Source organism: Podarcis raffonei, chromosome 7 (genome assembly GCF_027172205.1).
Source record: "Podarcis raffonei isolate rPodRaf1 chromosome 7, rPodRaf1.pri, whole genome shotgun sequence".
Classification (NCBI taxonomy): Eukaryota; Metazoa; Chordata; class Lepidosauria; order Squamata; family Lacertidae; genus Podarcis; species Podarcis raffonei.
This window is the reverse complement of record NC_070608.1, coordinates 48,931,474-48,947,088: the sequence shown is the minus strand read 5'-3', so window position 1 is coordinate 48,947,088 and position 15,615 is coordinate 48,931,474. Positions and strand designations below refer to the sequence as shown.

Here is a 15,615-nt window from a genome sequence, read left to right as displayed (position 1 = left end):
AAGCAGTGCTTCCTTTCTGCAAGAACCAAAAGTACAGCATCCCAATCCCCACAGTAGTCAACCGGATGCCTCCATGACGCCCACAAACAGGACACGGAAACAGGCCTTTCCTGCTGTTGTTCCCCCAGCATTTGGCACTTGGAGGTATACAGTCTCTGAATCTGGAGGCTACACACACCCATCATGGCTAGCAGCCACTGAATATTAATTCAATTTTTAATTCAAAAAATTTAAACACGTTGGCAGTAAAATTGAATGCATTATTGACAAGAAAAGGAAGGCCTTTCATATCTGGCAAAGAGATAGAAACTGCGCCAATAAGAAAATGTCAATGCTAAGGCGGAGGTTCAAAGAAGAACCAGAGAACTAAAGAACACCTGGTGGATAAAAAAAAAAGCTCAAGAGATCCAGCACTTATCCAATACTCATTATGCACAGGGCTTCTTTAAAGCCACAAAGACCTTCTATGGGCCAGTAAACTATGGTATAGTTTCTTCTAAAAAATAAAGAAACTACTGTATTGCATTGCGCTGGAAAGAACATTACCAGCATCTCCTTAACCGCAGCTTCACCATAGCTGCTGTCACAAATCCCACAAAACAAATTAGAGATAAGCTTGCAGTATCTCCACATCTAGGAGAGTTGTGTACAGCTATTAACCAAACGAAAGACAACAAAGCCAGCAGACCTGATGGGTTACCTGCCGAAGTCTTCAAAGAGGGCGGAATTGAACTTACAAGCTCATTTTAAAAAAATTGAGAGAGAGAGGAGATCCCAGCATACTTCAAGGATGCCAAAATCATCAAATTTTTTTTAAAAGGTGACAGAACGGACTACGGAAATTATCAAGAGGTCTCTTTATTAGCTATGGCTGGCAAAATTATTGCAAGGATCTTAGCAAACCATCTCCTAACTATATCCAAGGATATCCTTCCTTAATCCCAAAATGGTTTTTGACCTTCTAGGGGGATAGTGCATATGATTTTCACTGCTTGACAGCTCCCTAGCCAGACACTTCAGCTCACCAGTGATTGGTTGGTGAGCCCTGCAAGTGAGTCTTCTGGCTGTTGGTGTGGTAAGAGGAGACAGATGTGCACCCTCCCACTGCACCAAAGGCTGAAGAAAGGAGGCCAGTCCAGCCATGGCCATGCTGGGGCCACAACTGCAGCTCCCACCAAATCTGATGAGAATGAGCATTAACACAAGGACATTTTAATGACAGTTCTGAGCAGGCCCCACTCAAAGGAATGGAGTCTGTAGACGTCTTTTTTAGGTTATTTCCCACGGTTTTGTAAAGTGAAAAATAAGCCATAAGGTTACAAACTTTCCCATGATGACACTTTTCAAGTCATTAACTTTGGAATACTGCCAAGGAAGCCATGGAACTTTTATTTCAGTGAGCCTATTGCAGGTTAAGTGCTTTAAGGGGTGACATGGGACAGGCAGGCTGAGCCTACAAACAATGATGAATGTGTGAGGCTCTGCATGAGTACATCTTTATGTACACTAATTTGTAAATAGAAATCACATTTCTCCTACGCAACACCAAGATTAGAAAAAAATATTTCCTCTCAAAGCCACAAATGGTTGGTAACCCAGCTGCCTCATTATACTTCCTCCTTTTTGTGTTATGTCTTTCTTCATAATTTTTTAATACTTCAAATAAATTTACCTATTTGCCTGGGCTGGTTTTTGCTAGATACTTTTACTTTATCCAGAAAAGCTAACCACAATATTTTAAAATTAATATTTTTTCAGTATTTTCATATTTTAATTTGACTTCCTCAGAAAAGCACTTCAAAGCCACTCTTGTCAACCAATGTCATTATGATGTCAGCTGACTGACAGGTGGGTGACCCTATCCACCTGTCAAACGTGGCTCATGGAAGCTTGTGAAGATGAAGATATTTGTTTGCCAGTCTGAAAATGGTCCTCAGCCCTGATGGTAAAGTTGTAAAAGCATTATAACTGACAGTGTTCAAAGCATTATGTCTTGGAAAGCTACATGAAACCAATGCTGGAATTGCTTTTTGACATGTGCATATAACATACAGTGGTACCTCAGGTTACATACGCTTTAGGTTACATATGTTTCAGGTTACAGACTCCGCTAACCCAGAAATAGTGCTTCAGGTTAAGAACTTTGCTTAGGGATAAGAACGGAAATCGTGCTCCGGCGGCGCAGCGGCAGCAGGAGGCCCCATTAGCTAAAGTGGTGCTTCAGGTTAAGAACAGTTTCAGGTTAAGAACAGACCTCCAGAACGAAATAAGTACTTAACCCGAGGTACCACTGTATAGAAAAATTACCATGTGACCTGCATGGAATAACCCTCAAAGGGAGTGAACAACTCCATGAATCCTTCGTATACCACAAAAAAACTGGTTCTAACTTCATTAGAAGACACTTTCCCCACCTGGTCCACCTCCAGATGTTTTGGACCACAACTGCCATCATCCCTGACCACTGGCAATGCTGACTGAGGCTGATGGAATTTTTAGTCCAAAGCATCTCCAAGGTTCTTGTTGAGGAAGGCTGAATTAAAGTGATATCGAGGAGTCTATATTTAAAACATATACCTACTTTTTCAGGAGGAGGAAGACAACTTTTTAAGGTGATTTTTCTTTTTGGCTGAGCAAAACAAACCACGGTATATCTGAATATAAGAAGCTGCCTTATAATAAGTCAGACCATTGTTCTATCAAGCTCAGTATCAAGCACAGACTGGCAGTATCTCGCTAGTGTTTCATACAGGAATCTTCCCCAGCCCTACCTGGAGATTCCAGGGATTGGACAGGGCCTTTTGCACACAAAGTGAAGCATGTGCTCTACCTCAGATCTAAAGCCTTAACCTGCTCCCTTCCAATGGCCTCAAAGCTGTAGTTTAGCAACAAAACACCCCTGAAATGCAGCTGGTGAAGTTCATAACTGAGTGGAGATTTAAATCTGGATCATGTCCAAATCTAACATGCTAGCCCAGGCTCCCTCAAACTCGGCCCTCCAGATGTTTTTAGACTACAATTTCCATCATGCCTGACCACTGGTCCTGCTAGCTAGGAATCATGGGCGTTGTAGGCCAAAAACATCTGGAGGGCCGAGATTGAGGAAGCCTGCGCTAGCCAATAGAAGGCATGCTGATCCACAATACAATCCAGGGAAACACTGGTTGTCACATTTTGTTTGGAACTGGTATGCCAGCACCCCCCTCAATTTATAAATGCCCACATGTCTCAGCTGTTCTACTGAGGCTTTCCTGACCTCCGCTTCGTCTGTGTTGCAAGTTATTATCTACCTCTCTTCACCTTTGTCTTGTCAGTCTTCTATTGGAAAGGCTTTTCAACAGCAGCAACTGCCTCACTTCTGTGCTATGTAAAACGCCCAACACTAAACAGTAAGTAGCAGGGAGAACTTCATGAAGTTTAGGAATATAAAAAAACACCATACTGGATAACCAGTCCACACCTCATATTTTTCAGATGAGGATGTCAGTATATTACAATATGCACAATGAGATAATGTTTGTCTGTAGGCAAACTCCCTCCTAAACTTGAGCGCTTAGATACTGACTTTAAAGTCTGAGTCATAAGGGCTGAGATCACTTCCAAAACATTTGCAATGTGGAAATTACAACCCAATGGAAGCAGGGAGGAAAAGTAGAGCTGCTATTATTTTGAGAAACTGCCTTACTTTTTCAATTCTGGGTTGCTTTTTGAACACCATGTGCTTAGTTTAGGGTTGCCATATGTGGAATTTCCCAGAATACTGTGATCGAAAGCAGTGTCTGGGTGGAAATAAGCAGAATCCGGACGTATGGCAAGCCATGTCGGCGGTGCCAATTTTGCTGATTTTTGTAAATTTGCAGTTTCCAGGGATACTTCCTGGAACCTCCAGTAAGTCCACATATTGCTAAGAGGTCTTTGCTCTTATCAGCCATGACACACAGACCCAAGTGTATTTCCTATGTAAGGGTTTACAGATAAGTTATGGCAGTCATGCACAAGCGACTATTTTCTCAGAAGATTGGAAGTAAACAAAAATCATCCTTCTTCGTTTCCTGAATAAGGACAAGATAATGTTATTAGAACTGTTATTAGCAGTGTGACAAAGAGTCACAAGAAAACTCTTCACATCTTCAAGACATAAGACATGGACAGGAAATGGAGAACACGGTCAAGCCACATTCAGAACTACAGGCTTCTCATTGCAGAAGTACTCCTGAGTCTGCAGACATAGAGTTACAGCTAAAATAGAAAAATGTTTGAGGAAAGGAGGAGAGAGAAAATAACAGCCTTGCTAGATTTTTCTGCTTTCAGGCAGTTGCCTGCGATGTTCTCATCCCCCTCTGCAGATTAGAACTTTTGTGGGTTCCTTTATGCTTGGCTGACATCTGTTAATGTCCTCTCAGCCACCCCTCTCAATCGTGTCCCTTGCTTGCTCATCTACCATGCAAATCCTTTGTACTAAAGGCTACCTTACAGACATGCACCAAAGTTACAACCAGTAGAAAAAGCATCTGGTTCCTTCATTTAAAAGGGAAATGAAAATGAATGGAAGTGACAATAACAAATGGTACAAATGCAGGTCTAACAAGTGAACAATGAAGCAATTAATGAAAATGAATGGAGTAACAAAATGACTTTTTTATGCACACATCTAATTGAATTAAGCTTCGTGTTTATCATTCATTATGTAATATTGACACATAATTTACATTTCATTAAAATAAAAGGAAATCTATCGGGCTTACACTGTTTAGAACCACAGACGTTATGCCTTTAAACTCTTAGCAATTCTAGCAAGATACATGAATGGTTTTCCAAGACTGACTTACATGTTTCACATGTGATACAAAAAGGAGAATGCCATTCCTTTAAGTGACAACTGAATCAAATTTCTCCACCATCCCTACTCTTTCCATTGGTGGAAAGGACGGATATTCAGGGCAGGCTCTTACTGGAAAAGTGGGGGGGGGGGGAGGGGGACAGCCAATGTCCACTGATTTACTGTAGCCCTGCTCCCAATATCACCTTCCACAACGTTCTAGAGAGTCCCATAATGGAACAGCTTTTCAAGATGCTGCAGGATGACAGAGGGTTTAGTGAAGTTTGGCTCCAACCTTTCCTCATGTGGAAGCATTCTATGAGTGGAACTCCACTCATGGGAACTCTAGATTTGTACCAGAACAAATATCAATATAGGTGCTAAAAGAATGACTTTGCATTTGCTTTCAACCATCTGGTATGGAAAACCCCCTAAGAAGTTTGATATGAGCACCTTTATCCATTCCATTATAAAGTATTCATTTCTTTATAAATCTGGCATCCACTCCATGTGGGAGTAGAAAATGCTTAAGAGACTCCGGCAGCTAAGAATGCCAAGTATTTGTTGCCAACTGTGCCTACCCCCCCCCCCAAATAAAGGGCTCCAGCAGACACACTTTTATGTTTATAAAAACATATACTCTCCCCCTCAAGTTATTCTTTCAGTAACAGAAAAGAAGGTAATAGCTGGTACATACTTTTAAGGCTTTGTGCTGACCTACTGCTTTTCATTCAAGTAACAAGAAGAGGGAAACAATATTCTGGTGCATTTGAAAAATGGCCAAGAAAGCAGAATCAGGCTTATACAGTTGATAAAAACATTTTTTAAATTATTGGAGAGGTAGCAGTTCTCACCACCTTTGACTCAAATCAAAATCATTTTCCCATGAAAAATCTTTTCCAGATGCTTCAGGGATGCAACTGTATAGAAATGTGAAATAAAAGCAATCGCCCCCTCACTTGCTAAAGTTCACTAACTGTGAGAACAAGCCTTTAACAAAAAATGCTCTGCTAAAAACATTGTAAAGCAGATTCCTGAACTGTTGCCTCTGGGTCCTCTGTCTCCCCTGCACAACCCTTTGGATCTTCAATTTGAAATGTCCATGTGGTCTTCAGGTTCCTGAGGCTGGTTTCAGCTAATTAGTCCTAATAACAGAAGCCCATGTAAGGGCGTCTGCTAGAGCAATGAGACTTCCTCATTCTCCCCCCACTGCCCCTCAAATTGCCTTAGGGGAGGTTCAGGAGAACCCTAGAACAACATGCATGGAGGGGAAGGGGGATCGTTTAATCTGGCAAGCTGTAGCAAAGCAACATAAAAATGTGATATATACTTCAACACTCAGAAATAATTTTCAAAGACATATTATGAAAAATATTAAAACTAAGTTTGTGTCGCAAGATAAGAGCCATGTCATATAGAAGACAGGGCTGCTGTATTTGTTTAGAATGACAGCTTACAAAAGCAACAAGTGGCGGTACCATGTTGCACACAGGCAACATCCATCTTCATTAAACTGATTAGTAAAGAGGTTTGTTCTATGGGAACAACACTCCTTCTGTCTGCAGCACTGCTGTTCTAAAAGGAAAAACCTCACGCAGGGCTTTAGGCTGCAGCTGGAAAGAGGTGCAGACAAGAGTTTCTACTGTAGCCTCTGCTTCCTTAAGACTGATCACACCTCTTTCTTTTGGTTAATATGACCAGGAAAAAAGTCAACAAAGTTCCATGGTGGAAATTTATTTAACGTGTGTGTGCATTAATGGTGAGGTGAAGCGCAGAGTGGGGAGCTGCTCAATTGAGATTAAACTTCACTGCTTGTGTTCATCATATTTCACTTCTAAATTGATAATACATAAAAGCATTTACAACAGTTTCTAACCACATATATTTTTATGCCGCTCTCCTTCTGACCCTTACACTTTCATATCCCCTCCCCCATAAAAGTGGGATCATCAGCTGCTCAATACGGCTGTTGCACATAAAATAAATCCTCCTTTCTTACTAGTTACACAATCTCATTCATTTCTTGCTAAACTGTTTTATAACATTCATGTCAAATCATTCTGCAGCTGCTACCCAATTCCTAATCCTCCCCATACTTTGTCTCTTTCAACAGGGCTACCCTTTCCAAAGCAGCTTGAACTCTGCCATTGCACTGTTTGCCTTTTTCTCTTTGCTGGCTCAAAGTTTCCAGGCCAGACAAAGAATACACCAACACACACCCTAGGCAGCTGCAAAAAAATATAGCAGCTTTACTGAGGAAACAGAAACAAGCTCCAGATTTTTTCAGTGCTTTTGTGGAATGCTGAGTAGGAATAGCCCACTTCCACTTTTCACTGGCCAGCAGTATTTGAAGAATGGATTATTGCCAACAATATTCTGACTCCAACATTATCAGGTTTAACTTGCAACTGCTAGATCCAAATCCAGAATCCCTGAGCATAGATGAGGAGCTAAACTATACAATGGATATATCATTCTGCCCCGACACTGAGGTCCAGTGCCAAGGGCCTTCTGGCGGTTCCCTCGCTGTGAGAAGCCAAGTTACAGGGAACCAGGCAGAGGGCCTTCTTGGTAGTGGCACCTGCCCTGTGAAACGCCCTCCCACCAGATGTCAAAAAGAAAAACAACTACCAGACTTTTAGAAGACATCTGAAGGCAGCCCTGTTTAGGGAAGCTTTTAATGTTTGATGGACTATTGTATTTTAATATTTTATTGGAAGCTACCCAGAGTGACTGGGGAAACCCAGCCAGATGGGCGGGGTATAATTAATTAATTAATTATATTATTTTATTATTATTATCCCATTCCTGACCACTGGCCATGCTGGTTGATGGACCCTCTGGAGCAGGTTTTGGGAGCACACGGAGAGGAGAGGAGAGGAAAGTCCTGTTATAAGAGCACAATGCGGCTCATGTAGTATATATTGTACAATATTTTTTTTAGAAAAACGAACGAACTGCAAAATGTCGAGTAATTCTGATCACCAAATTCTCATCAGCAGCCAGTTACTTGACATCCTGCTTGCCAATTTGTGATCTCATAAACCTTCTGGTCACAGAATAGAATGCGTTCATCTGTTGGTGAGCTCCTGATGTGCCAACAATATTCAACCATGCAGGCAGCAACTGAGAAATAGCCAGAAGCAGTATTGCAAAACTGAGATTATCTGCATGTGTAAAAATGCACCAAGAGGAGAGCTGTTTGAAACAAAGTTCAGAGATGGAATTCAGAGAAGCTTGTGTGCAGAGCACACCCAAAAAGAGGCCCCAAGAAAAGCTAGAAAGCCTGGAAATAGAGAAGACCTCAGATCACCTTGTAGTGTTAGTGGAATAAACCTTGGAAGGGCCCTTCTTCCTTCCCTTACTACACAGTCAACTAATTCCACTGCATACTGAAAAGGAATTGTTGAATCCTGTGCAAGCTTTCTTGATATCTTTTAGCAGGATGCACATTGAAGGGTCCAAATCTACACTGGCACAAATGAAAGAAGGGGTAGTTCAGAACCAAACAAATAAAACAAAAACCAACAAGTGTAAATATCTCCAAATCACTTGGTAAAACTGCAGGAGAAGGAGGGGGGATAACTGTGGTGTGCTATTTGTTGTTACACTGTATTTTCTTTTCCTTCCTTTGTAAAGTTATGAAAATCAAATCAAAAATTTTTTTGGGGGGAAGGAAACAACTCACCTCCCTTTTCAGAAGGCAAAAGGACAACCCTTCTTGTTGACACAACCCTACCTATCACAGAATTGCTGTAAGTATGCATTTTTTCTTTATTTAATAAACTTTGTATACTGTTTAATCATAAAAACTTCTAAACTGTTTTCATCAAAAATGTACATAATTGATTTTCATTACAATACTGTTGTGTATCAGTGACTAAAGACATAGTAACTTTGAGAGGAATGAATCACCTTTTTATTATAAAAGAAGTATTTGGGCAAATCTATCAAGAGCACCTCTGCATATATTATATACAGCAAAAGTTGAAGGGTTTCTTAATTATTATTATAAAAACATTACTGAATAGTCCTTGAAAGGAATCTTTCTCTGATCCCTCTAAGGCTACGAAATATTAGCTTTTATCCCTGCATGCCTAACATGGTTATTTCACAGCTCTGCATCTCTGAAATAATCCTGGAGGGAAATAGCATCCTTCAATTACAGTGAGTTCCTGATTATCCGGAAACAGTTTATCTGATTTTCAGATTATCTGTGCCCAAAGGTCAGGAACTGGCTGCAAAAATGAGGGTGAAAAGCCCAGCCTCTCTAAAACCTGAGGGAAGTAGGTTGGCTAATGCCAAGTGATGGTTCAGGACTACAGTGGTGCCTCGCAAGACGAAAAGAATCCGTTCCGCGATTCTCTTCGTCTAGCGGTTTTTTCGTCTTGCGAAGCAACCCCATTAGCGGCTAAGAGGATTAGCGCTATTAGCGGCTTAGCGGCTATTAAAGGATTAGCGGCTAAGCTGTTAAAAGGCTATTAGTGGCTTAGCAGCTTAGAAAAGGGGGGGGAGCGGGGGGGAAATGGCGAGACTCGCAAGACGTTTTCGTCTTGCGAAGCAAGCCCATAGGGAAATTCGTCTTGCAAAGCGCATCGCAAACGGAAAACCCTTTTGTCTAGCGGGTTTTCCGTCTTGCGAGGCATTCGTCTTGCGGGGCACCACTGTACCTTCATTTGCTGCTCTCCCCTTACAAGTGTGGATGTGTTGGGCACTGGGTTAACTAGGCCATTCTTGTATGCAGTCACACATTCTACATTATATGTTCTGCAGAACATGTGACTTTGAAAGAAAGAACAAATTTAGTCAAAGTTTTATAATCCCTCTCTCACTAATTCCAACAACAACCCAATGGTGGGAAGAAGTACAGTGGTACCTTGGGTTACATACGCTTCAGGTTACATACGCTTCAGGTTACAGACTCCGCTAACCCAGAAATAGTACCTCGGGTTAAGAAATTTGCTTCAGGATGAGAACAGAAATCGTGCTCCGGTGGCGCGGGAGGCCCCATTAGCTAAAGTGGTGCTTCAGGTTAAGAACAGTTTCAGGTTAAGAACAGACCTCCAGAACGAATTAAGTACTTAACCTGAGGTACCACTGTACAGTCATTTTTCTTATCCACAAGTTTACAGTACCATGCACAGGAACAGATTCATGTGGCCACTTTCTGCTCCAGCACGTGACAATGAATTGCTAATTACTATAGAACAAGAATGAGGGCTGGAAATGCCACTTAAATAGACTCCGCACATAGCTGTCAAGTGTCCCTTATTTGAAGGGACAGTCCCTTATTCCAGCGCCATGTCCCACTGCTGTCCCTTATTGATGGGTGTCCATTAAATGTCCCTTAAATGATGTCCCTTAAATTTCAAAGGAAGCAGCTCCTCTCCCTCCATCCCTGCCGGCCAGGGAGGAGGGAGGCTCCAACTGTGTTGCTTGGCTGTGTTGCTCACCCAATAAGAAGTCTAAGAACGACTGGGGGGGTGGAGCTTGCATGCCTTGTGTGTGGCTAGTTAATGCAAGCTGAGGGACGTTTTGAATGCTGGATGCCATTTTGTTGCAAACTTTGCAGTGCAAAGCCAGGCCGGGGAGCCATCTTAAGTTGAGGCTGCATAGGCCTTGTGGTGCATGTGATTCAGATTCTATTCAGTTGAACCTCTGCTTACAAAATTGGTTGGACAGTGTTCTCGAAGCTACCAGCACGAGTTTGACCAGACTGCAGGAGAACAGGAAGACTGGAGTGCCTGGAACAGGTGAGGCTGCAGGTCCCTTATTTTCAAGGCTGCTGGTCCCTTATTTTCAAATCTGTAAGTTGACAGCTATGACTCTGCACAATAGGTTCACAATGTTAATTCTGTTCCTGATACCATATGTCAGGCACGTCCAACTCCCACGAGACTGCGATCTACTCCCAGTATAAAATATCCTGGCAGTGGTCTACCGATTGTCATTGGAGGGAGGAGGAGCGTGCGTGGGGTGGGTGGGTGGGTGGGTGGATTGGCCAGAGTTGTTGAGCTTTTTGGGGGGCAGGATGGCCCAGAGTTCTTCGGCTTTTATTTGTTAAACTTTATTTAATCCCACAATTGACAAAGGTCCCGTGATCTACTAGGATCAGCCGGGGATCTACTAGTAGATCACAATCTACTGGTTGGACATGCCTGCCATATGTAATTAAAAGTGATTTTTATTATGAAAATATTTTGTAAGCCAACTGGAGAACCTCTCAGGACCATAAAGTGGTATATAAAAATTCTCAAGAAACGTAAGATACAAATTCCTTGTTTACTGTATCTAAACCTAGCGGCTCTACAGCTCACTGCACATCACTCCCCACAGAGACCTCTCCATGTCAATAAGTCATTGTGCTGTCGGAAACCGACAGATTGTGCTTGAACAGTTTTCTGGATCCAACTCCAAGACTACCATCTGGAAACTAAGTAGAAGTACAGCCAGTCATGTCACAATGAACATATTGCATTAAGAAAGCTTCACTGTTTTCCAGTTTAATCATGGACATAATTCAACTTACTATTTTTTTTTTAACATTTAAAGCCCCAAACAGTCCAGAGTAAATGTATTTGGAATACTGATTTCTTCCCAAACAAACCAGCCCAGCAGCTGAGCTAATTATGGGAAGCCTGTCCCTACTTTTATGGGAAGCCTGTCCCGCCTTCAGAGGATAAGTAGTGATCTATCAGGGCTACCTCAGCAGTTGGACTCCAACTGTGAAACTCCCTCCCTTGGTAGATGTGCCCAACACGTACTTTATTATTTTATTAGATGCCAGATGAAGGCTCTCATCTTCACCTGAGTTTTCTCTTGATTGTATTAGTTACTAGGTAATAATGTAAATGTGATTGCTTATCTGTTATTGTTCTGCACAGTCAAGCTTTTATAGTTTCATCCATCTATATGCCTAGTTTTCATTTGCTCCTTATTGTTTTTATTGTTGCATTTTTTGTGCTAGATATTTTTACCTTTTGTGAACAACCTTCAGTGTCACAGCAGGCACAAATGTGCCATGGCAATATAACAACTAAAATAAAGTATGAATAACACTGGTTTCTGTACTGTGTCACTCACCTTCTTTGACAAATGCCTTTGGAAATCAAACATGTAAGTTCTATATTTCAGTTCCTCCATTCCCTGGTTTTATATAAGTGCTTCATTTTACAGACTCACATATGTTGCTTTTTACGTAAAAAAATATTTTACATTTTATTTCTAAGTGAATACAACAGTTCTTCTTGTTTTGGTCATATTTTCTTTCCTGTCATATAAGCTGCCCAAAGTGTGGTTAATAATAAATATATTGCTATGGAACAGTAGGCAAACAGTTGACAAAGACATAGAATCATAGAACTGTAGAGTTGGAAGAGACCACAAGGGTCATCTAGTCCAGCCCCCTGCAATGCAGGAATCTTTTGCCCAATGTGGGGCTTGAACCCATGAGCCTGAGATTAAGAGTCTCATGCTCTGCCAACTGAGCTATCAATATGGATTTCATCTGAACCTGTCCTTTATTAAGATCTTCATTAGATGCCTTGTTAAGAATATCCCCACCTTTGAATGTGACATAGGAGGTGACAGGATACAGGGCCTTTTTAGTTGTGGTGCCTAAATTATTAAGGACCTCCCTCTGTCCATAATCATTTTTAATGAATATCAGCTGAGTTCAGGGCTGTTTGTAGAAAATTATAAGTGTTATAAATATTTGTTCTGCTGTTCTTATGTCTTTTAAAAAACTTTATTGTGTTGACTGTTTTTAACTGCTGACTCTCCTGTTGTTGGTTTGTTTATTCGGCTTATTATATAGATTTTAATTATGTTGTACACTCCCTGGAAGTTAAAGTTTAGAGGCAGGAATTTTTTTCAAATAAACTAACTAAGCATATTCAGGTCTATTGATCAAGAGCTTCAGCAAAACCCACCTTTTTTTAATGCACAAAGAAATTAAGTATGTTTTGCCCAATTTATAAAATAGAAAACAGCAACATGCTACTTCTCATAAGTATTGTTTGAAAGATTAAAATAAATAAGTCACGGCTAGTTTTTGAGTGTGTCTAAATGTCCCATGCCAATCTGGTTTTAAAATAACCCAAGACTGTATTTGCCAAAACAATCTGTGCTGGCACAAGAAGAAGTATGCTACACCATACAAGACTATGTAATGACAAGAAACTGTGCTTGGATTTCATTTTCTTTCATCCAGTCATGCAATCATCCCTTTGTACAATTTAATGTAATTATAATAGTTATTTAGATACCAAATAAAAGAACAAGTACTCTATGGCTGGATGTACAATGTAAATAATTCTCTAATACAAACTCTTACTTGTACATAAAGCCAGTTCTCTATTGCTTGGCAGCATCCTCCACCCCAGATTTCAATGAGGTATTAAACAGAAGCTTAGTCGCACATGTCTCAATTAACATCTCTGATTTAAATCCTCCAGATGTATTCAGTCCTCCCACAGGAACATTAAATATGACGAATAACTTTCAAATGTGAGAAAAGCAAGCATTATAGAAACAAATTCCTACATGGTAAGGACAACCCATTCACACAACGCACTAACGGCACCAATAATATGCTTGGTGGTGGGGAGAAATAAGATCTCACATGAAGTCAAGAAGCATGTAGCCCTCTGGTGAACAAGAGGATCTCCGAGTCAGAAACAATGGATTTCTAAAATATAGATGCTATTGGACAAAGCAAAAAACCAAGTTGGGAGATGCTGTCACTCACAGGTATAAAGTGACAGGTATTTTGTTGACTGGAATTATATTATTAGTGAGTTTTATTTCAAATGTATTTCAGATTTCTTTTACTAGCAAGCCTCTCATTGGTTATCTGTCATCAGTTGCTACTTACCTCTTTCAATCTATCCAGCTCATTTTGCAGTGCCTGTTTCGATATTTCCATCTCAATGATTTGTTGACGAAGGATTTCATTTTCATCCTCTGCTTTAACTCGTTTCTCTTCCAAATTCTCCAGTTCATGGTGCAGCCTAACGGATACATCTTTGGCTACCTATTCAAAAAAGAGTATACAAACATATCTTGTAGTAGCAACAGCAGTAGCAGTTTTAAAAACATTTTCCATTAACAAAATTGAAAATATAAATGCATAATAACGTAAGGTGTAAAACCTTTCCTGATAGCAGAAATGGATGGATATATATATGATCAATGGAGGGGCATTTAAACCTCCCAGGACATTCTGCAGCTTACTTTAAATTGCCCATACAGATAGCACATCATCAAGAACTTCAGTGCTATCACTTGTAAAGTGAATTGGCACAATAGATTTTTAACAATATAGATGTGTTAATTGGTTTACCAATACCAGGATGTCTGTGTTATTAACATAAACTGGCTTTTTGTGAAAGGCCACTTGCTAATAATGTAATTATCACTGCCTGCACTTTTCTGCATTTCATTACCTTCTGACTCTCACCATTAACAATCCCCCTCACTGCCTCCTGAAGTTGTAGATTATACTCCACAAAATCAGATGCCATAAAAAAGTTAGTCTTTAAGGTACCACAAAAATCTTTATTATTTTTGCTGCAAGGGACTAACCGCTCTGGAAATAATCAACCAGTATCATTAACTAGGGGACGCGGGTGGCGCTGTGGTCTAAACCACTGAGCCTAGGGTTTGCCGATCGGAAGGTTGGCGGTTCAAATCCCTGTGACGGGGGTCAACTCCCATTGTTTGGTCCCAGCTCCTGCCAACCTAGCAGTTCGAAAGCACGTCAAAGGGCAAATAGATAAATAGGTACTGCTCCAGCGGGAAGGTAAATGGCGTTTCCGTGCACTGCTCTGATTCACCAGAAGCGGCTTACTCATGCTGTCAACATGACCCAGAAAAACAGTCTGCGGACAAACGCCGGCTCCCTCGGCCAGTAAAGCGAGATAAGCACCGCAACCCCAGAGTCGTTCGTGACTGGACTTAACTGTCAGGGGTCCTTTACCTTTTTTTATCATTAACTAAGTCCATGATAAGGGACGCGGGTGGCGCTGTGGGTTAAACCACAGAGCCTAGGACCTGCCGATCGTAAGGTCGGCAGTTTGAATCCCCGCGGTGGGGGGAGCTCCCGTCATTCGATCCCAGCTCCTGTCAACCTAGCAGTTCGAAAGCACCCCAAAGTGCGAGTAGATAAATAGGGAGCACTCTCCAGCGGGAAGGTAAACGGCGTTCTGTGTGCTGCGCTGGTGCTGGCTCGCCAGCTGCAGCTTAGTCACGCTGGCCACGTGACCTGGAAGCTGTCTTCGGACAAGCGCGGCTCCCAGCCTTTTGAGCGAGATGAGCGTGCAACCCTAGAGTCGGTCACGACTGGCCCTGATGGGCAGGGGTACCTTTACTTTTTTAAGTCCATGATATAATACTAGCATACAATTTTAGGGTATTATAGTATTAAATAACAAATCATTTTATTAATTAGATTAAGCATACCTAAAACTCTATCTCCCCCCCTTTTTAAACAAGCACAGCACAGATATGTATATAAATATCTTTTTTACAGATCAAGTGCACATACTGAAAAGAGAAAGTCTTCTGAAAACCAAGTTGCACACATAATTAGCATAATTCAGAGCATTAGGGAATTTTCAGTTTAGGCAGTGGGAAACATGGCTCAGTTTGGATGCATCTATTGTGTATACATTTTAAATCAGTCCCCTACTTCAGAATGACGTGAGTGAAGCCTATTTGATTGCTCCTTAACAGCCAAGGCTCCTTTCAGGTGAAAAGTTGGTATTTCATTGGGAGGGTTTTTTAGCCTACACCTC

The 15,615-nt window shown here is 41.2% G+C and overlaps 1 protein-coding gene across 1 annotated transcript in view; it reads right to left on the bottom strand.

Moving 5' to 3' along the window:
* MTCL1 (microtubule crosslinking factor 1) overlaps positions 1-15,615 on the bottom strand; it is a 92,833-nt gene that overhangs the window by 59,403 nt on the left and 17,815 nt on the right. Inside the window, 1 exon segment of the mRNA XM_053396517.1 lies at positions 13,695-13,853. Within this exon segment, the coding sequence (XP_053252492.1) occupies positions 13,695-13,853 (159 nt within the window).